At 34.3% G+C, this 27,120-nt stretch overlaps 2 protein-coding genes across 3 annotated transcripts in view; one reads left to right on the forward strand and one right to left on the reverse strand.

Moving 5' to 3' along the window:
- Nucleotides 1-371: 371 nt before the first annotated feature.
- Ttc26 (tetratricopeptide repeat domain 26) lies at nucleotides 372-3,617 on the forward strand. The gene is made up of 11 exons (XM_066390648.1): nucleotides 372-512; nucleotides 572-715; nucleotides 1,288-1,456; nucleotides 1,513-1,744; nucleotides 1,804-1,933; nucleotides 1,983-2,129; nucleotides 2,181-2,360; nucleotides 2,571-2,739; nucleotides 2,975-3,158; nucleotides 3,213-3,381; nucleotides 3,432-3,617. Exons 1-11 carry the CDS (start codon nucleotides 510-512, stop codon nucleotides 3,570-3,572), a joined length of 1,668 nt encoding a protein of 555 aa, XP_066246745.1. The 5' UTR covers nucleotides 372-509; the 3' UTR covers nucleotides 3,573-3,617.
- A 981-nt stretch (nucleotides 3,618-4,598) lies between these two features.
- The window catches only part of LOC136409258 (suppressor of cytokine signaling 2-like), a 34,850-nt gene continuing 12,328 nt past the window's right edge, over nucleotides 4,599-27,120 (reverse strand). Inside the window, exons 1-5 of one of the 2 annotated variants that reach the window (XM_066390649.1) lie at nucleotides 12,147-12,845; nucleotides 8,199-8,402; nucleotides 7,908-8,096; nucleotides 7,309-7,525; nucleotides 4,599-6,833 (exon numbers count right to left, since the gene is read on the reverse strand). In XM_066390649.1, the coding sequence (XP_066246746.1) occupies nucleotides 6,598-6,833; nucleotides 7,309-7,525; nucleotides 7,908-8,096; nucleotides 8,199-8,378 (822 nt within the window). In that variant the 5' untranslated portion in view covers nucleotides 8,379-8,402; nucleotides 12,147-12,845 and the 3' untranslated portion in view covers nucleotides 4,599-6,597. Of the gene's footprint in view, nucleotides 6,834-7,308; nucleotides 7,526-7,907; nucleotides 8,097-8,198; nucleotides 8,403-12,146; nucleotides 12,846-27,120 lie in introns of those variants that run through there. The other variant, XM_066390650.1, reaches the window with a different exon arrangement.

Raw genomic sequence — 27,120 nt, forward strand, 5'->3', positions numbered from 1 at the left:
TTTTTTTCTTAAGTGAAGGTCAAACAATTTAAAGGAACAAACGTTTCATACTCAAGGATTATAATATCTCCTTCCTGATATATATGCGTAAGATAAGGATATGTACTGTGACAAGTCAGTGAGTCAACTCCTGTCAATAACAGAAATCGTTCATTTATGACTGTCAACGAAAAGCAATCAAGGTTAACCCCATTTTTTGTATTTTGAAATTAAACAACTTTTTGTTGCGTTTATTTATAAATTTATGTATTTAAATTTAAAATACAAAAGTTCTTCTATAAAATTTTATTCTTTTATTTGTATATATTTCCTAATAATTATCTAATTACCAGGCTGGATTTAAAACAACCTTACCTGTTAAAGCAATCAATGACTGTAACCATGACAACACAAGAGGTAGCCCTCTCAAAACAAATGTGTATACAGAAATCAAAAATATTCATCAACTTTAATTACGAAAATTGGTCAACACTCAAGTTATTGTCAATTCAATTTTTGATAACTTAGAAATGGTAAGAGTTTGTGAGCATTGCAATTGTCACCTCAAAAGTGACTACAGTTGGCATTTTAGATTCTAAGCCGAGTAAAACCAGCCTTAGGTGGAACTTCTGAAGGGCCCCAAACAAATAAGAAATCACACGGTGATAAAGTAGCAAATCAATTTGAAGAATTTTTGATAAAACGGGATTATACTGGTGCAATAACAATTTTGGAGGTAAGATTTTGTTATTGTTCGAATAATAATAATTCCTTTATTGCCAACTCAGTTTAAGTCTAAGTTTATACAGCGCGTAATGCTTAAAAGTTGAACTTTCTGTGTCATTTGTTATGTATATATTATGTGCTGTATAAATGGTAATAAATGCAACCATAAAGTCAACCTTCTATGCTATGCATTATGTTATGTGTTGTATGAACCCATTTAACTTCATGATTGTTTGGTTTACCCTAATTTAGGGAATACAATAACAAAGTGTGTCAAGTAAAGCTTGGTTATTTTCAATTAAAAAAATGTAGTCAACTTTGGACCAGCTATTTAACTATTTGACTGCTTAATCTCCTAAACCTATTGTCACATTTTATGCATTTTTGATGTCTTAATATTTAATCTAATTACCTAAACTTTAATTCTAGTATAATGCACATTTTATTATTCCTACACCAGTCTCCACAGCTATTTTCAAGCTACAACTGTATTATTAGTAAGAGTTAAAACTTGACACAAATCCTTTAATTGTTTTACAACTTACCTTCAATTAAGATAATTAATTTGATTACCGTTTTCAGTTTAAAAAATACCCAGAATCTAATTACAATGCCAGTCTATGGATGGCCTACTGTTTCTTTCATCGAGGCGATTACAAAAATGCCTTACAGATATATGAAAAGCTTTATAAACTGAAAGCAGATATTAAAAATCTAGTAGTAAACATTGCCTGCTGTTACTTCTATCTTGGTAATGTTTCATCCAAATTGTCTATTTTGGATACATTTATGTTATGTCTTTATTAGGTATGTATGAGGAATCCCAAGATATATTAACCCAGGCATCGGCAAGTGAATTAAAAATCCGCCTCAATTTTCATATCTCTCACAAGTTAAAAGATGAAACTTCATTGTTGGAAAATCATCAAAATTTGCAGGATGTTTTAGAAGATCAATTAAGTTTGGCTGCTATTCATTATCTGAGAGCTCACTATCAGGAAGCTATTGATATTTATAAGAAATTGCTTCTTCAAAATCGGTACATTTTGAGCATATATGTTGAAATTATAATAATTATTATTATTATGGTAATTTTAGAGATTACATCGCCCTCAATGTTTATGTAGCTTTGTGTTACTACAAGTTAGATTATTATGATGTATCTCAAGAAGTTTTGGGCCTTTACCTTAATAGATATCCTGATTCAGTAATTGCCACCAACTTGAAAGTACAAAAAGAAATATCTGCAATTTTCCACATTAATTATTATTTTATAGGCTTGCAATACATTCAGACTATACAATGGCACTGCTGCCGAAAACGAGCTTAGGTGCATTGTGGATCAAACCGCTAATGTTGGGTTTGGCTATGATCTTGTCAAACACAATTTAGTGGTTTTTAGAGATGGCGAAGACTCTATGCAAGTATGACTTGCACTTGCAGTAACTTCGTCCACGTGACAATTAAAATTTAAGGTGTTTCCTAGTTTGGTTGATGTAGTCCCAGAAGCTCGGCTCAATTTAGTTATTCATCATTTGCGTAATGACGATATTAAGGAAGCTTATGAGTTGTTAAAAGATGTGCAGCCGGCAGTGCCTCAAGAGTATATTCTGAAGGGTGTGGTTAATGCCGCGTTGGGGCAAGAAATTAACTCAGTAAGTGATAATTTGTCAAAACGTTAGAAACCGTTTGAATGCAGTAATATTGCAGATGCAAAGTAACTTTATTTTATACTATTTTTTAGTGACTTTTGTTGGAATTATTCATTCGTTTTGTTATATATATATATTTTTAATTATAAGATGGTAATTATACTCTTATAAATCATTACTGAATTATAAATGACCGGTGGATTTTGGTTTAAGGAAGAGCACGTTAAAATTGCCGAAGAGTGCTTTCACCTCGTCGGAAGTTCTTCTAGCGAATGCGACACAATTCACGGAAGACAATGCATGGCTGCATCCTTTTTTTTGGCTGGTCAATTCGAAGAAGTTCTCGTGTATATGACCAGTATTAAAAGTTATCTACATTCTGGTAAATAACTGTTAGGCTTGTCGGCAGAGTATGCCATGAAAAAATTAATTTTAAGCAGCAAAAAATATCTCAAAACTAAATGACATGGTCTGGAAAATATCTATTGTTACGTCTAGGTTTTTTCTTTAGTTTGCAATAAGGGATGCGCCTAAGTAAACTCATTTTTAAATTATATTTATCAGAAATTTTTGCACATTTTACTTTTCCGTTTTTCTTCACTTTAAAACATTTGTAGATGATACGTTCAATTTCAATTTCGCTCAAGCTAAAGCGGCCTGCAACCAATTCAAAGAAGCCGAAGAGAGCTTTCTATTAATTCAGGATCCAAAAATAAAAAACGAATATGTTTTTATCGCCAATTTAGCCAGATGTTACATTATGAATAAAAAGCCTCAAGAGGCCTGGGAATTGTATTTAAAGTCAGTCCTAATCTTCTAAGGTAATTGTTGTTTTAAAGCATTTTTCTGTACTAGAATGGAAAATTCTCCAGAAAGTTTCAATCTACTAATGCAAATAGCTAACGATTGTTACCGTATGGGTGAATTTTGGTACGCAGCAAAAGCGTTTGATATGTTAAATAGGCTGGATCCAAATCCGGAATTTTGGGAGGGCAAGCGGGGGGCCATTGTCGGGGTATTTCAGGTGATTTATATGTTCATGTTTAAGCTGAAAATGTTGTTAGTTGATTTTAGGGAGTAGTGGCAAAGAAGCTGCCAGTGGATATGCTGAGTGACGTACTGCAGCTATTAAGATCAAGCAACGTGAATCAGGCGGATCAAATATCGAAAATTATCAGGAAGTGGGCTAAGGAGCAGAGATTATCGGTATCTTAAAATCCGCCTGATTAATCTTTTTCTTAGTTAAACCTAGGAAGTATTTTGTCATTAATAAAGTGCATTAATATAACTACTTGGAAGCTTAATTTGTTCATGCTACAAAGAGCGCCCCTTCTAAATGTGTTTTAAGAAGAGCGTGCATTAGTCGTATTCATCTAAGGTACTGATCATGATGTTAATAACACACTTTTGATTGCCACTTCTCAAAGGCATTATAAATAAATCAAGAAATAAATATTTGTGTTGCAAATTTCGACAAATAACCTCAACATAAGTTTGGTTAAAAGATTAATTTTACCACCTTTGCATATGGAATGTGCTGATTTGTTATAATAATACATCAACAATTCCATGGTATCGATTTTGTTAAAAAAATATTCCATTTGAAACTTCGGTATCATCCCACCTCTTACGAAACTATCTCATAAAATTTTAATTAGATGTCAAAATGCATGTAGCATCCTACACTTCCTTCTTAAATAGTCAAACGGTTCTGAAGATATTCCCTTGTAATGTTATAAAAAAAATTAACTGGTATGTGTATAAAGTAATTAACTATGCATACTTCAAAAATCACTTCAGTCATTACAATTATTTTTATAAGCAACTGACGTATTTAACGTAAACCTCAACTATCTCCCCAATTTAAAATCGAATATAATTGATAAGGATTTCCAAAAATTTGTTGTCTATTCAACATATTTCCAGAATTGACTTCCGATGATAGGGATTAACGTGGAAACAAATAATTTCCCAAGTTATTCAATATTACCTGCAGATTTTGGGCTAAAATAACCATTTTTATTCACTTTTCAAAACTCCTCTGTAAACTTAATACCAACAACTAGATTCGGATGAACTCGGTGGTTCCGTACAATCCAAACAATTTGAATATTTAATGATCCGTATACGTTGAGCCGTAAATTTTGCTTAAAACATTACGCGAACGTTTTCTCAGAACGATCTTGATGCAACAATTCAGTATTATCGCAATTCTAGGAAGGGATAATAAAATATTAACAGTTAAAATAATAAATAATTTAATATTCTCTAGGGAAATAAATACATTAATCTAAAACACACTGAATGATCATCATTCACTCAAAGATATACACTTGAATATAAATACATTTCTCTCTCCAAAAACAAAAAAAGTTTTTACATTCTTAAGTGTCTATTAATTGTTTAAATAAATAACTACGTTAAGTGAGTAATAGAATAAACAGGAGGAAAAATAATTTTGTTAAATAATATTTTGACACATTATTTCTGTATTCTTGAAGGGTTCATATGCTCTATGAACAACAAAGACTAAATCACCAGTGCTACATTGGTGGCTAAATTTAAAAAAAGTCGTATATAATATATTACAAAATGAATTTCTGTTTGTTAATCATCAGAAAAGTTAAATTATTTACATACATGTGCGACTAGAACCAAAAATGTCTACTAATATCACCATTATGTACGTAGCTTTAGGTCACAGTGGATTTGGGTCAGGTTCGGAATTACATTGCACACCATGTTGTGCCATCTTATTAGAAACCACGTATTGCATAGATTCCCAGAAGGGAAAGTAAGCATGTTGTTAAGTGCTTAAACAAGTATGTATTTAGTTTTGGAACAATGAAGATTCACATTACACATTTCCACATGGTCTTACCGAGAAACATCTCGAATGTAATTAGTTTTATCAACTGTTTCGAGAAGATTACAAGGTTCGTTTACTTTCGACATGGTGTTCTTTTATCGGTTGCTTCTAGATAGATTTTTATATTAGGAAATATCTATTTTTAAATTATTGTTAATAGTGTGTTCATTATAATTCTTTCTTTTCATTATGTCTATAGGTTATTTATAAATAATAAATGAGTGATAAAATGTGTGAGTGATAAAGCTTTGTACGTATGGCGTGAATGGCCCAGAGGCGGACTTAATTCTAAGTTTTATAATAATATTACTTGTGTCTGAGTGAACTTAAATTCCGGTAATCCACTCTTATAGTATAATTTTTGAGTCAACAAAAAGTAATATGTGTAATTTATCAGCTTATCTCCACTTATTAATGACTTGTTATTCAGTTATGATAGCGCCGCATAAATTACTTACAACTGAGAGCTGTTTCAAACGATTAAATTACTTCTTGGAATATTTTCGCGGCTCAGCATTGAATTAATGGTTTCAGTTGACATTATAATAAATATTAAAATAAATAAATTTGTTTTTCCTACTTAAAAACGATTATTTGCTAAAAAGTAATGGTGTAACAACCCAAAGAATATTACAGCCAGTATGGCTTACCTGTGGCCTTGCGGTTGTAGAATTTCTCCTAATGAAAGCTCCCCTTTTATTAATTATTTATTAGATAATTCAGGCAAAAAGACAATAAGCGATAAAATTAAACTAGAGGAGAGGAAGCGAGAGATTCTTGCTGAGGTACATAGTTTACAAAGAGAGCCTTTCATTAGAAAATTTTCCTATAACTATGACCCATTATTTTTTCTAATTTGATATCGATTAACATACAGAAATTACATTGAAAATTTGTTATTCTATCTAAAATTAATTTAGTGGCTTCATGATTTTATCATTTCGGCCCAAGGCGGTTTGTTAACACCGAAAGATGGAATTACGAAAAAATATTATTTTTCGAGAAGGTCGTTGAAAAATTGGATACGTGACAAATAAATAAAACCTGGTGAATTGAGAGTAAATATTAAATATTTGGACATCATTGTTTTGTTATTGATACCATTCAGTATATATTTTTTTGGAATTCCTCTTCAATTTGAAGCTTGAATTAAATTCCACCTTCCGGTGTCAATAAGTTCTATTTACTAATATATTTTGACAATACTTTAACGGTTCAAACAATCTCCCCCTCGGTATGTAAAGGTACCGAAATACAGTCTTTGGCGATTATTACACCCACTGGCAGCTATTTTTCCGCCCGAACTTATGAACCCTAAAATAGCTGCTAAGGCAGGAATTTTATGACTAACACAACCCCTACCAGGGCATTTCAAATCGCGTGCGGATATTCGCCTAAATATGAAATCAGGCAGTTCGGTAATAGTTTTAGTTCTTTATGAGGCGATTGTAAGGCTATCTTAGGTTTACCAGACGACTGTATGGCCTTGTGTATTGCTAACCGGGCGAAGTGTTTCAAACTGGGAGGTTCGTCTTTTTTCCTTAAAGGCTTGTCTATCCTAATTGCTGAGTGCCACTTCCCTTGGGTGTCAACCCATACGTTGGTATCTGCAAATATAAAAAATATATATTGAAAAGGAAAGAAAAGATTTTTGTACAAGTACAAAAAATTTATTTAGAAGATATTGTTATTCAGCCCCAAATAAAACTATAAATCATTGAAAAACGCCTCCCATCCAATAGGAAATATTTTTTCCCCACTTCAACTGACAATTACCTATAAGATGAAGCCCTATCCTTCTCTTTTAAAGTAACCCCGGTGACTCGCACTTCGAATTGGTCGAGCCACCACAGATCCCGCCCCATAAACTCAAGAGAAAAAACCGTTACATATATTTAAGATCATAAATTCTATTTTCAATAATAAAGTATCTTGCAACGTAGCTAATATATGAAGATAGGCAGCTAATATATTAATATGTGGATAATATAACAGGTGTTCAAGATTCTATTTACAGATTAGTTTAAACTACTTAGTAAGGGTTACAATTTTTTTTTAATATTCACATTAGAATATTCTTACCTCTGCTATGTCGTTTAAATTCCAGCACATAGTACCGAATAAGATCTATCACATTAGGAAAAGCGGGCATCACTCCTAGCAAGTGGGGCTGAGCCTCTAGACTGAAGTAACCGTTGACGTAGTGGAGCCTTACAGAGGTAGGGCCCCTTTCGGTTTGAACACTTAAGGAGAAAAGGAACTTGGGATTGCTGGAATTCCTCACAAGGAAGGTACCAACCTGAAAGAGGAAAAAACAGCATTAATTATTACATCGGTTGAATCCCTAAGAAAATTTTATTGTAAGTAAAATTGAGATAGGTCATCAGTTAATTAATGTGGGTTAAGACGTCAAATTAAAACTATATTAATCCGGTTTTGCTCAAAAATTTCCATAGCTGTAGTTTTTAAAATCATCTGTAGTATGCAGAATTAATTTTCAGTCATGCATGCATAAAAACTATTGGATAATACACTAATAATTAATATAAATAGACATTGCATGTGAATAAAACGTTCTGATAACCTTTTAAGGACAAGAACAGTGACCAGTGGTGATAATTTAATAATGTTGAACTGAAACATGATAAATACCGTTTGTAATGTTCTGAACGCTTTCTTACCTTTGTGTTTTTCAACATTTCCTGTGAATCTTGAAAGGTGATACCCTCATAAAACCAGCCTGATTGGTGAAGAGCCTGAACGGTATCTCTTAAATGCTGCAGTTCTGCATCTTGGTTGGCCGCTTGGGGCGGGGGCAGATACTGCAGGGGTACAGGGAAACCGAAGGTAAGGGGGGAGCTTGGGGACACCTGAAAAGAAAAGTTATTTGTTCATGTTGCCAATTTCCAAGTAAAAATTTATTTATTCGTCTTACTACAACGATTTTTTTTGTCAATTTACGCGATACTAACCAAGTTTGCCTGTGGGGTACCCGGAATTGGCTGGGGTGGCGCAAGCCGGGGGACAGCCGAATTGTTTCCTACTAGGCCTCCGCCGCATAAGGAGAGCGACCTGCGGTCGCAACACGCGAATTTGTGCTTGCAATTGGGACATACTGTGCTTTGGCTACAACTTCGCATATCTCGCGGCATCCATGCCCAGATTGGAAAATCAGTCTGTAAAAAAAACAAAACAAAATTAGAAATTACGAGAATTATTTAGTTTTAGTTATTATTTAGTGTCCTTTGAAAAGACCCCTTTTATTACAAATCTAGGTCTAAAAACATTTTTTGTGATAACATTGCTCACTCCTTCCAGGTATTATTAATACCGCATATTTGTTGAAACCGATAAACACCTAATTTCAGAGGAAGTTGGTAAGATAATTTTTTATCTAATAGGTATCAGTTCTAAGTATTAATTTATTATTACTGACTTCCATTGGATAATTAGTAACATTGCATCATAATCACTGAATTAGCGTTTTATTCTGAAAATGTGGAAAAGGGTTTGCCTGTGTGTACTTCAGGAAAATCGCTCACTGTGCAGATGGATCCCATACCCATCAAACATGAACTTTGAGCAAGGAGTCCACAAGCCACCAATTCAAACTTTTTCTACTGAACCAAGCAGAGTCCCCTGAGCTTCCACAAAAGGCTCGCCAGCACGTACGAGACTGACACTGATTTGAACCAGTTGTCAAGGAAACCTCTCAACTAACCCGAATTAATCTTCAAATGCAAAACAAACATAATCGAACTACTCTAGAGAAAAATCACAAGTTAGTCCGCAGACTTCTGATAGAGGAGGGCGCGAGTACGAATGGGCCCCTTGAAGCTTGCAAAGGAAAACCTGGAGATGCCTGCAGTATCGCGCCTCTGCAAAGTCTTGCCAAACGACTGCAGACTTTTTGCAATACTAAGCTGTACAGTAGTGTTTATCCGGGGACCCGTGCTGGCTGAATGTCCAGTTTATATGCGTGCCACATTGTAGTACCAGTTCTATTGACCAACAAGATTATGGAATTACATACATACGAAGTCGACGGGACTACTCCATTATTAGCCTATACAGATGTATGTAGTAAAAGCTCTTTCGTGTCTCCCCTACCTTTTTCTCATCATCGTTACCTTGCCGCAAATCCTTGAATATTTCAAGTTAACATCCAAAGTAGGATCTAACTGATCATGACGATCATGTCAAACGTCTCCACAGTCGTCATGATCAGTCAGGATCCTCATAATTAATAAATAATACCTGAGATAATTTTTATTTTTAAAATTCTCGGGAATTTATGAATAGCTGACCTTAAAAATGTTATTGTTTTCATTATACCCGCATTTCACGTTTCTGGCTAATTTCATCACAAGTGAAATCATTATGACTTGGTTCTTAGTATTAATTATTGCCTGTAGGTATTATTGCGGCAGGTTTTTCAGGCTATTCGAAGCTGACTAGGTTTTGTATGGAAACAAAAAACAAATTGAATAAAAATTTTTTAATGAAACGTTCCTAACGCGGCTTTGCGCAAATAGTGTATTTGCAGTTGCAATATTGGACTAAATAATCTCATAAACTTGGAAGTTCAACTATTGCCCTGAGGGTTTTGTATTTGTACAAGGCTGATGTGAAACTGTAAATTTGCATATACAATCTGTAAAATGTTTAACGGTGGTTTAGCATTGTCATTTTCATCTCAAAATTATCATAAGCAGTTTCAATTTAATTTCATAACAGTCTCATCCATTTCGACTAAAGAAGCGGGGGAAATCAACGTCGACACAAATCACACAAAATCGCTCGAGTAGAGATATTTTTCAACAGCAGACAAATGGAGGGGGGAAGTAACAATCTAAAAATAATTTACAGTTTTTAATAATCAATTAGTCGGGTAATTAGTCAAATGTAAAATACTAGGTAGAATATGAAAAGTCTAGTTTAAATAAATTAATTATTGTTAATTACTTATAAGTAGGTAGTAAACTAAAAATAAACTATATTGTGACAAATTAATTAGGTAAATATGAGGTAATGGCTGAGAGTCATGCTCTTTTTTATAGAAAATTTTACATAATATTTTTCATTTTTTTCCCTCTATTACTGTCCCATCGTTAGCTACCTCCAAAGAAAAAATTTGAAAAAAACCTCTAGCACTCATTTCTTTAAATACAAAGGCTTTGGCTAAGCTGGAACCCCACGTTCTTATACTTACATCCATAAGACGTAACCAGTCACACTTTACTTATAATAGAACTGGGTCTAGGTCGTCTTAAGATACTGAGAGTCGTAAAAGTTTCAAATCTGAATTTATACAACGCGTAGCATAATCCACAACATAAAAACTTAACTTTATGGTGACTACTATTACGTTTATACAGCGCATGTCGTACCTATAAAGCTCATATCTTATTAAATGTTTGTCAAATTCTTATGCATTATGTTATACACTATTATATTGTATAAACCCAGCATAAGAGCCGCAGCAGATAAAAGCAATTTCTTAGTAATAATAAAAATTTGAATTGGGGCCAGAAACTTGGATTTTTGAGGTGCCGAAATGATCAAAGACACCGCTGATGCCCTTCTCAGAAAACCATGAGCTCATGCACCAAGAAGGACCATTTAACGCAAGGGCCACTATTCTGTGAATGAATGACCAATCCTTGAAACTTGGAAAGTATAATAAAGAAGAGAAAAATTTATTAAGGCAATAAAACTCGGATATTTCCGTGCGATTTTTGCCGGGTTCAACACTCAAGTCTAAATTCTATGGATTTTGTTTTATTATTATATTAGGTATTGCCTCATTGTTGCATTTATAGTAGTGTTGAAGTAGAGAAACATATTCACACCAAAATTACAGTGTAATCAAAAGTATAACTCCTTTCATGACACTTTAAATACTTTAGATTTCCAAATTATTACAACATTAGTTTTTAACACTTGTTTTGTAAATTTTATGAACTGAAGTTTTATGAATTTCAATCAGAACGTGATTGATTAGAAAGAACCAATATATTATTCAAATTTTGGTAATTTCTTTTAGTGTCTGGAGTACGTTTTGATATATTTACCATTCGTTCTTTCTCTCACTTGAATCTCCAGCAAATGTAAGGCACTAATTTAAAGTGAAATGACCAAATACACATGAACACAAAGGCGCTCCTCAATGAATGAAAAACAATAATTACATTAATCTTCTTATTTTACATAGTTTACATATTACGCTGTCTACACCCTGGTGTAATTATATTTTGAATGCGTCTAATTATAAATTCATTTGTCATTCATTTGAATTTGACATACGATTATCCAAATTCTCAGTACCATGGAAGTGGTTACTACCATCGTTTCTCTCGAAAAGTGAAGAAAAGTCAGGAGTGAGTGTATCAAGGATCCTACTTGTAGTAGAAGTATACTTGTGAAATTCATTTGGACAAAGGTAATATCTCACTCTTCTCTTTCACCATGCTAAACACACAATCTACAAGGTGTTCTACTAGTATGAAATCCTGTGCATCTAAAAGGTTAGAGATGGCTAGATATAAAAAACAAAATTTATATGCTTTCCAAGCTGCCCAGCGAAATCGAATTAAGAAATTAAATACAAAAAATAACAAGTCTTAAGACATCACATAATGAAGTTAGTTATGTAGGTGCTTTCAATTACGCCTCGACTAATGGCTTAGCACAATCACACATATTGTAGAAATAATAATTTTACGCTGCCCACACCGTCCCATTACGTAATAATTAGTTCCATTGAAAGGATTCTGCAAGCCGTATTGTAATGACCCACAAAACCTTATTTAATTGAAGGTAAAAGCTGATTGTAACGCTTAGAATTACAAGGCTAAAAACTGTTTCAAACTTAGCCATTTCCGACTAGCTCCGCTGTCAAATGAATCTCACGTTCTTACCTTCTTTAATATGTCCAGCTTGGCAGGAAAATAGTCTACACTACAAACTACTATCACAGAACTCCCGTACTATCACAGTAAACGGCTCCATATGAACTCGCGTATAGGAACTTTCACCACTCCAATTCGCTCCGTGCGATGCAACACATTGTCTTTGGGAACATTTAAATTCTCGTTGCTTTGACCGGATGCGAGCTTCCTATTCGGAATGCCGAAGATCGAGCTTTGCGATCACCGATTTCTCCAATAAACGGGGTAACGTGAGACGTTCGGTCCTGTACACTATCTCCAGCAATTGCAGGAGCTTACAAATCATTATTCCAGGACAGGGTGAAATAATGCAGCGATTCTCGTAGAGAAAGAACTGTTAAACTTTTCTTTGCCAAGAAGTATTCTAAAACTAAACTCAAACTTCGACCGTACGGATGGGAAAGTCACTGAACAGTGGTGTACACAGTTTTAACGCAGTATACGCGTCGAGTCTCGACGGACCAGCAGCAGTGTGATCACCTCGACGAATGCGCGTCGGCTTGGAAATGAGCGGTTTCGAATACGCTTCTTGATACTTAAAAGGAACTATGGTGGGTTCCCGGTATTAGACTGACTTATGTTTAGGTAACCAACTTCGAATGGTAGAGAACGAAGCGAATAAAAATGAGTCGCCGACTTAAATCATCGCACCAGACGTGAATACCTGACCTAGGACATACCTTGGCAATGCGTTTAATTAGCAAATGGACGAACAGTCAGTCTATTTTATGGGATTATTGAATACTCTCTTATACGGCTATTTCTGCCCCAGTCGTGAGGCAATTTTATACCGTGCAGTTTGCCGGACTTCATTTTTAATCTGATTAATCGAAGCTTCAAGCGAAATATCCATTCGGGTTTAAATGTGAGCATCGAAAGGGAAATTTTGTGCCAAATAGTTTCACCATAAATCACTGCTATGGGACGAGTTTAATGTTCGGTCATAAGTTCTCTGGTGTACCAAATTTAACATTGCGAGAACAGGAACGGAACGTAATAAGGGCGCAATTTGCGCGTTCCCGAAATGGCATCGGACTTGACGGACTTCGGGCATTTCTGGGGAAAAAGTAATATTTTAGAAGTTTTTAAATTCCCATCTTTCCATTTTCATTCGGTGAAAAACTTCGCAAAACTCGTCCCGTACTGTAGCGTGCCCCACACTACTGGCCCATGAATCTGACCAACTGCGTGAAAAACGGTTACTCTACTCAACAAGTCTAAGGACAGAATGAAAGTCTAATTACAGTGCAATTTGTACGTTCCTTCATATCTCATCGGACTCGTTGCACTTCGGGCGTGGTTTGGATTGCACACGTCTTCTAATAAGCAGGAAAAAATTCCAGAGTTCAAGTAAATGGCGCTAATACATACCAGACTCACACAGATATGTTCCATAAAATTGAGATCTAATAAATAAGCCAATCCATCAGTTTTACTGTTTGTCATCGAGCTCTAAAACCCGGTAATCTGAAGTAACTTGAATCCACAAAGTGTAATAATATGACAGGAAAATATTCGCAATACTAAAAAGTAAATATTTTTTGATCGAAGAAAGGAAAATTTTTCTGTGATAATAAAATTTTGTATTAGATTATTTTGAATTTAAATCTTTGAGATATTTATCCAAATGATTGGTATCATGTTCGTGTATCGAACAAACATCTTCAATAAACTATATCCACCAAGCTTAAGGTTTAAATTTATGGTTACAAATATGGTTATATTCAAAATTTTCCGTAGAAAAAATTCTAAGAATGGAAGACAACGAGGATCTCATTGTCATCTCAAGCTCTTGCTGATATTAATATACTAATACACTCATGAACTCTTTGGCTACTGAATTCAATTCAGACTAAAGTTTACTTGATCCCCGTAACTTTATTATGGCCCAAAGATTCCATAAAGATTTTAATATCGAAGGAATCACGGTACAATTGGCACGTTACCGGATATATGGCCGAAATCATCGGTCACGGGCGTTTCCATGAGAGTTTACTACCAATTGTAATGCAAGATCCTTAGCCGAATAGTGTAGGCGTGAGATAATTGTACAGGTGTTTTAATAAACAGAGAATAAGAATATTCTGCTGGAATTCGGTGTTTCAGAATTTTCCCAATCTTCGTCTTGAACCTAATTATATCTGTCCAAACTAGCCTCCAAGGTAATTAAAACAAAACAAATCAATTAGCATTAATATTTGAATCAAATATTCCTATCGAGGTTAATCTCTAGGAAGCCGGAGTTGTAAAGCTATTTCTACATAATCATTAGCATGATTGGTTAGGCTGAAATCCGTAAAAAGGCGCGCGTTCCGAAAAGAGACGGCAATGTAAAATAACCTAGAAATATAAAAATAACTGGAAATGAATGAAAGGAAATCCAGAATGCATGCGATTTATGTGTTTTCTTACTAAGTTCCTGGGTTGTGCGTGCTTCCTGGAGCGACTGAATAATTTGGGTTAAAATTAAAAATAGGCGTCTTTATTTCCATTTGTTGTTGTTTGTTCAACTTTTATCAATTAATGAGAATCATTGCACGATTCTCATTAATTGATAAAATCATAAATTAATAATCAGGTGTTAATAAAAAATCAGAGAATGCGGCTGGAACTGGAAACACTTCTTATCCAATAAGCGCATGTGACTAATGTGACCTGCAGTTTGTAGATTTAACGAGGTGCATTCTCCAGAGGGGAAAATTTCTCATTTTCAATTAGGCACGTTTCGATATTGTTTGATCATCGAAATTTAGTGTGCCTACAGGAATTTTAATGCCACAATTTTATTGTTAGGTCTAAAAGCTAACGCTATTTTTCTGACTCCTATCCATGTACTCGATATAACATAATGTCGAAAAAAAATAAACGCAGTTTCCCACATACCAAGAAATTGTATTTACGTGATAGCTTGCTTTAGTTGTCGATTACGAAACTTGTCTCGTATTGAATCTGAGAGATAAATTTAAAATATTGAAACCTATAAACTAGAATAACATATTTCCGAGTAATTTCATAACCACCTTATTAAGTCTATTACGCGTCAAATCGGGCGATTTCAGCGTGTTGTTTGTTCTGCTCCAGTTATGTATATCTATCCATTTAAACCCTCGGTGTATTAATGAATAACGAGTAATTAACAAGGAAATATCCTTAGTTTCACTCTAGTCGGTAAATATTTTGTCTGTGCTCGGAGGTTTGTTTTTAACGGAAAATCTGTCTGTTTCGCACGCCTAATTGCAATATTCACCTTACCATAAAACGAATCGACCTTGTTAAGAGTACCGTTAGGTCAGAGTACATTACCATTTGCGGTAAAAAGTTATTTGACAGAAAGAACTCGTCGCGTCGAGGCCAATCCACTTACTTCTCCTGTGATACCACCAAACAGACCTTGCGCTATTGCATCATTTCGTCGAAAGCGTCTTCAAGAATGGACGATGATATCATCCTGCTTCAAGCTTTCGACATTGATTTGCGAGAACCGTTCTAGGATGTTGAGCACTTCAAATAAGTGGGCACGATTTCTCTCCTCCAATCGAATCAAATTAAAGTTCATTGTCATGAATTGTAGAACTATGCTATACGTCACGGTGAAATTATGATGATTTAAAGATACTGCTGGTCATTGAAAAGATAATCTTATCACTGTATAGATTGGAATGTAATGGATGAAATGATGGAATGTGAGCACTTTATAAGAGAATGACTTTAAAAAAATCACCGACGAAATAAGTGTATTTCTAGCAATATTGAAGTGCCGGCATGTTCCTTGTCTATCTGGAGTAAAAATATCTTTTTTCCGGTTGTTAATAAATATGAAAGGTTTTATTACCTTTCTGGTAATGGTTTTTTGATGCGATCGACCGACGTAAAAATTATAATTATAATATTTTTAAAGTAATCAATTTCCTAATGAATCTTTGACCAATTAAATGTGCCCATAAACAAATGTTTTAATGGGCAGTTTTTTGATTAGAAATAAGTTTTTATATTATTAATTAAAATATCTTTAGTTAAAACATCAGAGAACGCCGTGTTATTTGATGATAACAGGCCCAGGTTTAATAGAAAAGTGAAATGTATTTTGGATTTTGACGATGGAACAGTTACTTCCACGTTTTGATTTTCACGTAGATGGATCATTGCTGTTACTCTTGCTTAAAGGAGTTTTTTAGATTATTTCAAGAGCACAAGACTTTAAAGTAATAAGTGCTCAGAATAATTTATTTTACCTTTAACTTCAAAAAATTTTAAATGGTCTTAAAACGGTTTTAGCGACATTACCCACTTTAAGTAAATAATGTATCTAAAACTGTAATGTGTTAATAACAATAATGATATGGTCTAAAAAATATGTAGCTTTCAAATGATCTTAAAGACTTGAATAAAGAGGCCTTTTAATGTTTGCAGCGGTTTTGTGCTAGGATTAAAGAATGTGTACGGAGTGTAACGATTTATTCGTTAATTTTAGATTTTATTCTTAAAGATGTTTGTAGTCCATTATAAAACTTAAATTGTTAGGTGGAGACTCAAAACTCAGGCGGAATATGATTGATTGCGAACTTTTCTAAGATTTCAAAACGAGACTTGCCACAATCAAAAGAACAAAACTCATTAATTTTTTAACAATTTCAAGAACTATAAGCAGCCGACGACCTTTCGCAGATGCCTGAAGAGCTGGCGAGTGAACTTCGAAGAACCGGCATAAAGAGTCCGTTTTGCGAAAATACCTCTTCTGGGTTTCACTCGCCATCGGGTTCCTAGAAAGCGTCCGATGAAATCCACTTATTATTTTATTATGTCTGATGGCAGCCCGATTATAATTATTATAATTAGCGGTGGAATCGCGGATTCGAAACTGTCGAGCATGTCGAGTTTAACGATGATCTTCGAAACCAGCTTTTCGGAGAATTAGAACCTTAAGCATGTTGAATACTCAATAATTCGAAACGATTTAATTGTTTTTGTCTTGGGAAGTGCCTCGTTTGTGCAGAGAGATGAGGAATAAATGAGTACTTAGGGCCAATAGAAAACGTCATAATAATAATAGTGGAATTTTGGAAACGCGAGACTGTGCCAAATGAGAACAACGAGCCAAAAATCGTAAGTTATCGTGGGTTAGTGCGTAATTGTACGACACGATTCCAGTATTTCTAAGAACGGATGTTTAGCGTCCAATAATTTCGTTTACAACTGACGTAGGCCAGACCTTTGTTTTGATTTAATTGGCGAATGAGTGCAAAAATTATTTAGTCATCTTCCTTGAAATAGATTTCTTGTATTGTTCTAATCGCATTGTGCTGATGACAAATATTGTAAACATTTTGTTTCAACTGGACCTAACTTTTCTTGCTGCCACTCTATAGAGTACTATCAATAATGTATCATCAAGGATAAGTTTCTTAGAAAAACAAAAAACCAAAAAGACTGATATAAAATGTCAAAAATACAAACGTGCACTCACGGTCTTCAAATTGGTACTTATACGCCACAACCATTTATTTGAATTTCGTGTATGTGCTTCCTAGAATAGATTCAAACCACTTTTCGAGGAACGCATTGTTTGTAACACTGGATAAATATGATAAGTACCTGAGTACTGATAATCATTTTGTAGATGTGGATACAAACCTACGTGTCTCTTATTGAAAGATGGTATTGTAATATGAGGGAATAGGTAACATTAAACTTCTAGAAAGTACAGTGAGAACGCCCGCATTCAGTAGCGGCGTCGTTGATCTGATGGATTGTACGATGTAAAGCTGGTCCTCTTCCAATAATTGATAATGTATGTATAAGCCATCATCATCGCTTCTTCATAGGTGGATTTCATTTTCCACGAAAACCGTTGCCATCAGACTTCCACGAATCGGTGTAAAAGCAAAACGGAGAGAACGTTCGTACCATGTGTTGCCTTTGTATTGGCGTCCTTAAGGCCCCTCAAGGCGTGCACGTGCGATATTACCACATTTTATATAAAGTTTTGCTATGATTTGATAGAAGTTGGTCACACTTCAACAAAATTATAAACTTCAATGTATTAAATAGATAGTCTTAAGTAATGATGTCAGACCTAGGTAATTCTAAGAATAAATTGGGAGATGGATTTCTGTTTACCAATAGATTGTTAAAATATATAGTTTTTAACCTAACAAGTGCTGAAAGTGAGACTTTACCATACGCGCAATAGCGACGGATTATCATTTTCATAATGAATACTTGATACGACGGCAACCATCAGTATAGACAAATCCTATCAAATCAAGGATAATGTATTTTCCCAGTGATTCCACGTTTAAGTCAAATCAAGAGTATTTAATAAAAATATCAAATAACTCGGCATTAAAAAACAGCCAAATATTGCAGCAATAGATACAAAATAATAATTCCTTTTCCTTTGCCATTCCACGCGTTATATACGTTCACAACTTACCTCGATTCATACGAAAAATCTACCTGCGCTGTGTAAGTGGCAACGTGATGGCAGAATACTATTACTATCCCAGCTCCACTATTGGCGGCGCGGTGTATCACGTGGCTCCCCGAGCAAATTACGCCGTTGCCACTGTTATTAAAAGTATGATTCAATTTAAAAGAAAATTGGGAATGGTGCGCTAAAATTTGCTTTATTTTTTTGCAATTACATCCAAGAAATCTTGAAAACGCGCAGGTATGCAACGATCTTAAAAAAGAAGGATTATTACATTTATTTTGGTATCCAATTTGCCAATCTATAGATGTTGGGAGCGATTCTCTCGGAAATTACTATTTTTCTAATCCAAAAAGAAGGGCCATTACATTTACGTTCATATCAGGAATCGTTCAAACATGTTAGCGTCTTCCAGTGGCGTAGCTAAATCTTCTCCGAAAGGTATTGCCAGGTAAATAGCTCCAAACACTTAATAACATATCAATTCATTGGCTCAAAAGTGTTTTTTTTTCTAGAATTCCTAAATTTTAATAACGATACATTTTTACCAAAGCCTCACGTCAATCTTCAGCAAGAAATGCTAATCGCAGCGTTGCCATATGTCTTTGAATAATCGAAAACAAGAGAATACCAAAGTTACTAAGAATAAATCCACTAATGCTATGAAGTCCTGGCAACACCCTATTAAGTTCTCAAACAACCTACCCACCAGAACGTTAACGCAATAAAAAAAAATTCCTCATTCATTCCCATTAATATTATCCCGTATAGGAACGTTACAAAATGATTTACATCTCTCTGCCGCACGGCCTTTCTGTTCGATTTTTTTCGAATACTGTTGGCAACATTCGTTAAATAAACAGGAGGAGAGGGGAGGGCCCAAGTTCAACGAACACACCTGCACAACAGGCTGTCGTACCGAGAATTATATAAAATTTGGGTTGTACCCGAAACAAGCAGGTATAGAAAGTTTTTGTAGTACTCTCATTGTGAAGAGTAAAGAAGATGGTGGGTGGGAATAATGCCAAGCTGGTCCGCGGGCAACAAGGACATCCGTTCGCGTTCAAAATAAAGGTTATTGTGACAACTTTTTGCCCGCAGACATAATAAAAGGGTTAAGCGTGTTATTTGAATTTTAATGTCCCGGATTAGTTTACTTTTAGTGTTATAAGTTGCCCTAGTCATCTAAAGAGTGAATTCCACAACTTGCATTGACAAAGCCTAATCTTATTTGAAAAGTAATAGATCAGAACGCGTGTGCAATTATTCCAAACCCGTACTGTTCAACATAATGATCGGGCGCTACGATTGGTTGCAATACTTCCGCAACCACACGAAAGTCTCCGATTCCCAACCGCTATCCGGTAACATACAAATTGCGCCCAAATTACTTACGTATTAATCATGTTTCAAGCAAACTTGTGTGGTAAATTGAGACACAAACACCACTCTATAATTTGTTAACTGAAAAGATAGAGAATTTCCTATTAGAACTAGACAAAGCTAAACACACTAAACTTGACACCACTATTTCGCGATAAAAGAATTTTCCTGACATTGAAAAATGGGAACTTTACAGTAATTTACTCGACTGAAAGGAAAAGTTTGATGCCCTTTAGGGTTATTGCACATCATCTAAAGTTACTTAAAAGGTTTTATTGGCAGTTTCATACAAAAAACATTTCTATTGACCACCACACATCATCATCAACTCGAATAACAGAATTCTACCGCATCATGATTTATCGCGCCTGTCTTCGCTAACAGGCTCACTCGTGTATCCATTTATCTACGACCGACCCATGCATATTTCATATTATTGTCATTGCAAATAACAGCCAGAAAGTCTATGGAGATAAAGTAGGTGGGTGTTTCGAGGAAAAGCAGTGTTGCAGGAATTATAGCAGGCACCCCACGTAGATAGAATGAATATGTAGCCAGGAGACCATTTTTGTTGCCTTGTGGGTACAGGAAAGGCCGTGTTGCCTCACCTGCAACGAGAAATTTATGACTAACGAGGTGTATAAATAGAACGTGGTTAATTTAAATTATTGCTTGTAACAGTTCGATTATTGGCTCGTTACTGTTTCTGTAATAAATTACATATAGAAAAGAAATCCTTAATTCGAGTATGTGATAGTATTGTAAAATTCCTACTAAGAACGAAGTTAATTCGTGCATAAATATGAAAACCCTTAATGGATTTTCGGCACGTAAATGTTGACGTAGAAATTTTCCAAGAAGCGCAAAAATAACCTTCTAAGAACTTGTTCCCGTATAGACTCATTTGAAAGCCTCTGCTACAAATACCATCAAAGCAACAATTTTCCCTAAAATATTAATAAAACACGACATCCAGTTTTTGATAAACAACAAAATATTTCCATCGTTTCTAGGAAAGTACTTAACCCTAACTCTAATGCACAGAGGTGGATTGGATATTTTCATACTGGCTCAAGGATAAACGATGAAATAGAGGTCAAAGTCTGAAGGTATTTTTTTTAAAACGATTCCAGGAGTATCTAAACTTTATTTGCTAACTATCTGGCCTATTGACTTACAGAGAAGGTCGTAATAATATCGTGAAATAATGAAACTTAAAAAAAAGTGTTATTTTCTCTGATTTATTTACTTCAAAACTCCCTTCTTGTGAAATCCGATAATCTAGATGCCACAATTACAGTCCATTATTTGTTCTAATATAGAATCTTATTAGCTCAAGGAATAGCAAAATTGAGCTATATATTTGACCTTCTAGAGCGCCAGGTCTACAAAGGTTATCATCTCTCGTTCAAGGAAATTGTGGAACTGTCCCTAAATTTGTAATTGTTGTAGATTTAAACACCACTCGATCAACTTGGTATCAGATGGATAGTTAATATGCGTCTATTCCGATTGGTTTCTCGACAACAAAATCTTAATTTATTCGTATCTTATTAAAGCAAATCCAGTACTTCCTATAAGCAATTGCAGATATCCCAGGAAAAAATGTGTAAACCGCAATTCCCGGACAAATAAATAAAACAAGCCCCTCTTTTGACATGAAAGGCTTGACCTATAAGTATTATTTCCAATACTAAGCGTGAAGTCACCACAATATAATTGATTAACCGTAACTCGTACGAACATTACTTTCAGAAAACTTAACTGCGACTCTAAGCTCGTTCCCTGAATCTAGGAACATCATGTAAAGCGTCAAATTTCAAAGAAAGGCCCGTTTACTCATATTATTCATGGAAAAGTGCAATTGCTATAATAATGCTTACTAGTGAGGTTATCTTGTTCTTAGAAGGATAGAGAGCCATATTTGATTAAAAAAGTATTAGGTACTTCCTTGTTCATATGTTAGAATGAGTAGAGGGGAGGACTGAGAATGACAAGGTATCATGTTTTCAAAGTAGATAAGCCGTTAGAGTCAGTTTTATAGGTCAAATTTCGATCAAATGAAACGAAATAAGGCTGAAAGTCCCTTCAATTTAACTAAAAACTACACGCTATAAGTTTTCAAAATACGAGAGGCACCTATTTTTTTGTTATATTTCAAATTTTGATCATCGATATCTCGGAAATTTGTCTAAAAAATACATCAATCGACTGCCATGGGTTTTACAGTATGACTCAAATTCGGGTTTTCATATGGGGATCTTGAAGACAATAACAGAAAATAACAGATTCCAATTTAGTCAAATGTTCATTTAAAACACAGAGAAGAAATAAAAAATCCGAATTGTGGTTTTTTGTAAACATGTAGATACCTAAAGAAATCAACATATAAACTCATAATGAGTCAACAATGTCTTAATAATCTTTCTTCTTATCTAATACCTCAAAAACAATCTGTTCAATTTTCCTCTTAATACTTCCCTGTTAAAAAGTCCCAAAGCAATTGGAGAATTGATTTTCGTAGTATTCGTGACTGTTAACCTGTGGAGCCCTAGATTAATCATTTCCCGGAACGATTGGAAAGCTCCAGCAGGCAATACAGAATCGACCAGATTTCCAGGAGGATTATTTTTAGGAGCTCGTTACGAAAGAGGGAGTAAATTTTATTCTTTGAACCGATCGAATCCAAAGTGTTTCCAATAAAGTTTAAATTATGAATGGCCTATTTTGGGTTCTTCGAGGAATGATTTACTACATGCAAGTCATCTTGGCTATTCATTAGTGATTTTTTTAAATTGCTCGTTAATCTTCTGCTCTACCATGGGTCGTGTAACTTGGATGTGAAAACACATCTTTGATCTCATTTAAGTTGATACTGTTCTCTTTTTCTTTTCCTCACGTCTGTATTATTGTTTGTTTCATTTATTGAGTTTTAATCATGTCCTCATTGCTAACTTCTAATTGAATTGTCCTGTTAGATAATGTGGTAAATAAATAAACAAGTATGCAAGATTTTACTACTTTTATGCTCAAAATCCTTCGTTGAAATTCTTCGAAAACAAGCTCCTTAAACTTGTGTTTTATTACTTTAATTTGTGACGGTTAGTTTCCTGAGTTTCTCAAAAAGGTAAGAAAAGGTTTTGACTCAATTGAAATGGTATTCTTCAGAGAAAAATAGTTCAGTTGATAGTAAATTTACCGAAACGCTTTGAAGGTTTTGCCTGCAATATCATCGGACATTTAACTGGAACTGTTTTTATCTTGCATCTCACTCGAAATTTATGGGGTATTTTTCTATCGAACAAGATCTCTTGCCAAAAGTTTGGAGAATTTTAGATTTTGACCCAATCGACGTGGTTATCTTCAAGAAACAATATTTCTGTTTGATAAGTTCATAGAAACGAATGTTTGACCTATAACATCTATAATGGGGATTTCGCTGGAACTGTTTTCATCTAATATTTTACTCGAAACTAGTTATTTCTTCATTAGACATTGAAATAACTGATCCTTTCAGCTAAATTGGCTGCAATCATACGTGAAATCATACGACTGCAAGAGAACTAATGAAAGTTGAGTAACAGCGATCCTTCGCAGAAAAAGAGGTAATCTGACCAATGTGCATAAGTATTACTATGGTAAATGTAATTTTCTGTGAAGCGGATTGGCCATAAAGAGGGCTTTCTTGAAAGTAAATAGCTGCGTTCCAATCGGTCTTCATGGAGGGATCATAGACATCTGCTCGCTTAAACGTAAATGCACTTGCCAGTTTATGAGTATATGTTAATTTTGTCCTATAGATCAAGTTTGTCAAACGATAATTTCATTTAAAAGTCAATTGATTCGATCAATAAGAGTAATTAACGTGGTTCTAAGAAAATGGTAAAGTTGTGTTTATGCAATTTCCTTGAAAGTTTCATTTCCTTTGGGAGCGGCTTATCGAAATTAAATTATCCTCGCAACGCGGAGCTTAATATAACTTTGTTGGAAAGTTGAAGTTTTAAATGTTAGCATCTCTCTATCTACAAGTTTAAGTGCATTAAGTTCATAACATAAAGTGCAATTATTTTATTAAACCCCTTCAAACATCAAACTTAATTGACCTAAATTAATAAATTAATCACCTGTCAACTATGTCGACAATTAAGTACAGCAAATTACATCAAACACCGGAAGCATCGAGGTAAACTCTAACGGGATGCAAATGTCTCTCGGTATAAACATAGTTAAACTTCCGGTATGGCACTAATCACAGTTAATTATTAAGGCGGAAGAACTTAGGACGTGAGTTAAATTGTGGCCATCGACCTCGGTTTATAATATATTAGGGGGGATATTGATTTGTGAGGATAAATCAGAGGTTAATTTGCTGTCAAAAATTGTTTTTGAACTAGTAATGGGGGAATAGAAAATGTAGGGTTTCAAGGTAAAATCCAAAAAAAGTTACATTGCGATCATTTTTTTGCTCTAAGTGGTATGATTAGTGTTGATAAGCGCATAAATTACCTGCATGTGACGTTTAATATCAATCACATTAATAGAGCTGCCTTTTTAAGAAATTTATTAATTTAATTACTGACTATTAAAGAACGCTTAATTCGTTGTGAGTCATTGAACGTGATTGTTTTGTTTAAGATCTGTATATTGCATATTGTATTATATATTGTTCTGAAATGGTAATGTCGTGCTTATTTTTGGTCCTTACGATGGACGTTCTTATGACAAATGCACATTTCCCAACCATCTTAGATAGACAGCGTTGCCAAATGTAAACAATGAAAAATGTTTGATTTTAAAGTTAAAACTAGACATGTTTAAATAAAGTAATTTGCCTGTTTTGCTAGGGTAGAAGTGTCTTTCTTGCACTTAACTGCTCATCAGTGGTTCATTTTCGACTGTTTCTCGCAATAGTTATACATACGGTCAGACGTTCAGGAGCTAAGATTCTGTTTAAAGCAAAAACTGACAATGCTACGCTTTGTGTTTGTTTTTAATAATGGTCTTCAGACTTTGACAGATATGCACAGCTTATATGGTAAACAATGTTGCCAGATACACTAAGAAATTACTAATTTCAAAATTATGCCTCGGTTAATACCACCTCCTTGAACACAATTAAGGAATTTCCATAAAACGAACAAATTTATCAGATCAATTTGAATACATATAATTGTTCAAAATAATAATTAGAAAAATCCTTATTGTTAATTTTTTTAAATGGTGACCACAAAGGTGTTGTGAAATGACAACGTTGCGAGACGTCACGAAAATATTTTTATATTATACAGGCATATACAGTATATATAAACTTTAACTGAGAATGAAAGTAACAAAATTGCAGGAATGGCAACGTAGAGTTTTTAATTTTTTTTTTAATGAATGTCACCTGTTGATAATTTTGATGTGTAATTTTCAGCACAAAATGCCTTTCTTAAAATCTTTACGATAGATTTCTGTCAAAATCTGATAAATCACTAAATACGAAACCTAAGCCTGCCGTTGCGATATTGGATATCTACATTAATTTTAACTTGAGATCTGTTATCGATTTATTTGGCTGTTTCTGAGAAACATACGTATCTTTTCACTTTAGAGAAATTTTTGTCGAAAGTCTTTATTCAAAATGATGTTTCGTGTTTCCAAGTCAATTAAATTTGTGTATTAATTGGCCGCCGTGTTTACACTGTTATTAATGAAAACTTTTACCCTCTTGATGATCTTCTGATGAATCAATTTTCCGAAAACAGAGTCCATCAAAGAAACATTAGACGATGCCTTAACACTTTCCAGCTAATTGCTTTTTCCTAGGATTGAAATGCAAACCGTCTAATTAGTATTAATTAGCGAAGTCGTTGCGAGCAGTGGCCCGAAGGTGTAAGTATAATTAAACGTATTTCATTAGTCAAATTTCTAGGGAAAGTGACACCTTGGAATTTCAAAAGTCGTGTCTGCATGGGTTCTCGTGTTTTTGCCTATAATTATTAAGTATAATTACAGTGGTCAGGTTTTTCACGTCCAAACACAAATTAATGGATGATTCTTATAAATAAATTGTATAATACTTTTAATATCAGTTGAAAACCTCGTCTATCGAAAAATTGATAAAAAATATGACGATGCAAAATGAAATCATAACTGCTATGGCCCTAAAACGTTTCGGACGTCTAGGCCAGCGGACCAAAACGAATATTGCCCTGGCCTGGATTGCGACACGATGAATATTTGAGATGCGCCACCACTCCGCACGGAGACCAGTACTCGTAGGAGTAAACAAACTGGAACCAGTGGCGCCGACGAAGGGCCCTTAAAAATGAACTTTTCTTTACCCTTTGTTGTGTTACATAGTTAAATTAAGTCATTTATAGTTCTATGTGTATATTTTTCCTAGAATTAATTGTATTATTACGAACGTAATGATTTGGTAAATATGGCTTTTTGGAGGCCCTTTGATGGCCATTTGGAAAATAAAGTAAATGTTAATCTTGCAGCGGCTAGTAGCGATTTTAAAGACAAAGGCTTACATGTGCGGTGTCAACGTCTCGTTTTAAATATTTAAGATTGTTTAAGGAAAGAAAACAAGCATAATTCAGTTAAAAGTATTGTAACAAGATTAAGGGAAAAGACTAAATTATCATTGTCGACGATTTATCAGATTATTAAGGAAGAAAATGTTACAGACGATAGCTTTAAAAGAAAAGGCACTTCTCGAAAATTTAAAGAAATCAACGATAGCGATACAGATGTTATTTCGAAGAAATATCATTCCTAATTACTATTCAAGACCCCCAATAATAGTACAAAGAAACAGGATATAATCAATTTTATGAGGGACAAAACTGTACATATTCCAGAAAAAAGGAAAACAAAAAAGAATAATTAGCCATGATAAAGTCTTTAAATTTCAAAAAGATCTAGATAACTAACAAACTATGTTATGATAAGGGATTACAGTTCTACGGTTACTACCCTATTATTGCAATTTTAATCCAATCGAAATAATTTGGGGGAATATAAAAAAAAAGATTAAGAAAGATAAATAGGTCAGAAACTTTAAGTGGCACAATTTTGGGAAATATTCGACAGTTCATTCGTGAATGAGACAACATAATGTGGAAAAAGCTCATGTTGCAC

Source organism: Euwallacea similis, chromosome 5 (genome assembly GCF_039881205.1).
Source record: "Euwallacea similis isolate ESF13 chromosome 5, ESF131.1, whole genome shotgun sequence".
In the NCBI taxonomy this organism is placed as follows: Eukaryota; Metazoa; Arthropoda; class Insecta; order Coleoptera; family Curculionidae; genus Euwallacea; species Euwallacea similis.

Excerpts from the sequence above, each read along its gene's own strand:
- Ttc26 (XM_066390648.1), top strand. Across the intron at positions 2,740-2,974 it reads TAAAAGTTATCTACATTCTG|ATGATACGTTCAATTTCAAT; the intron begins GTAAATAACTGT and ends AAACATTTGTAG. Across the intron at positions 3,159-3,212 it reads GCCTGGGAATTGTATTTAAA|AATGGAAAATTCTCCAGAAA; the intron begins GTCAGTCCTAAT and ends TTTCTGTACTAG.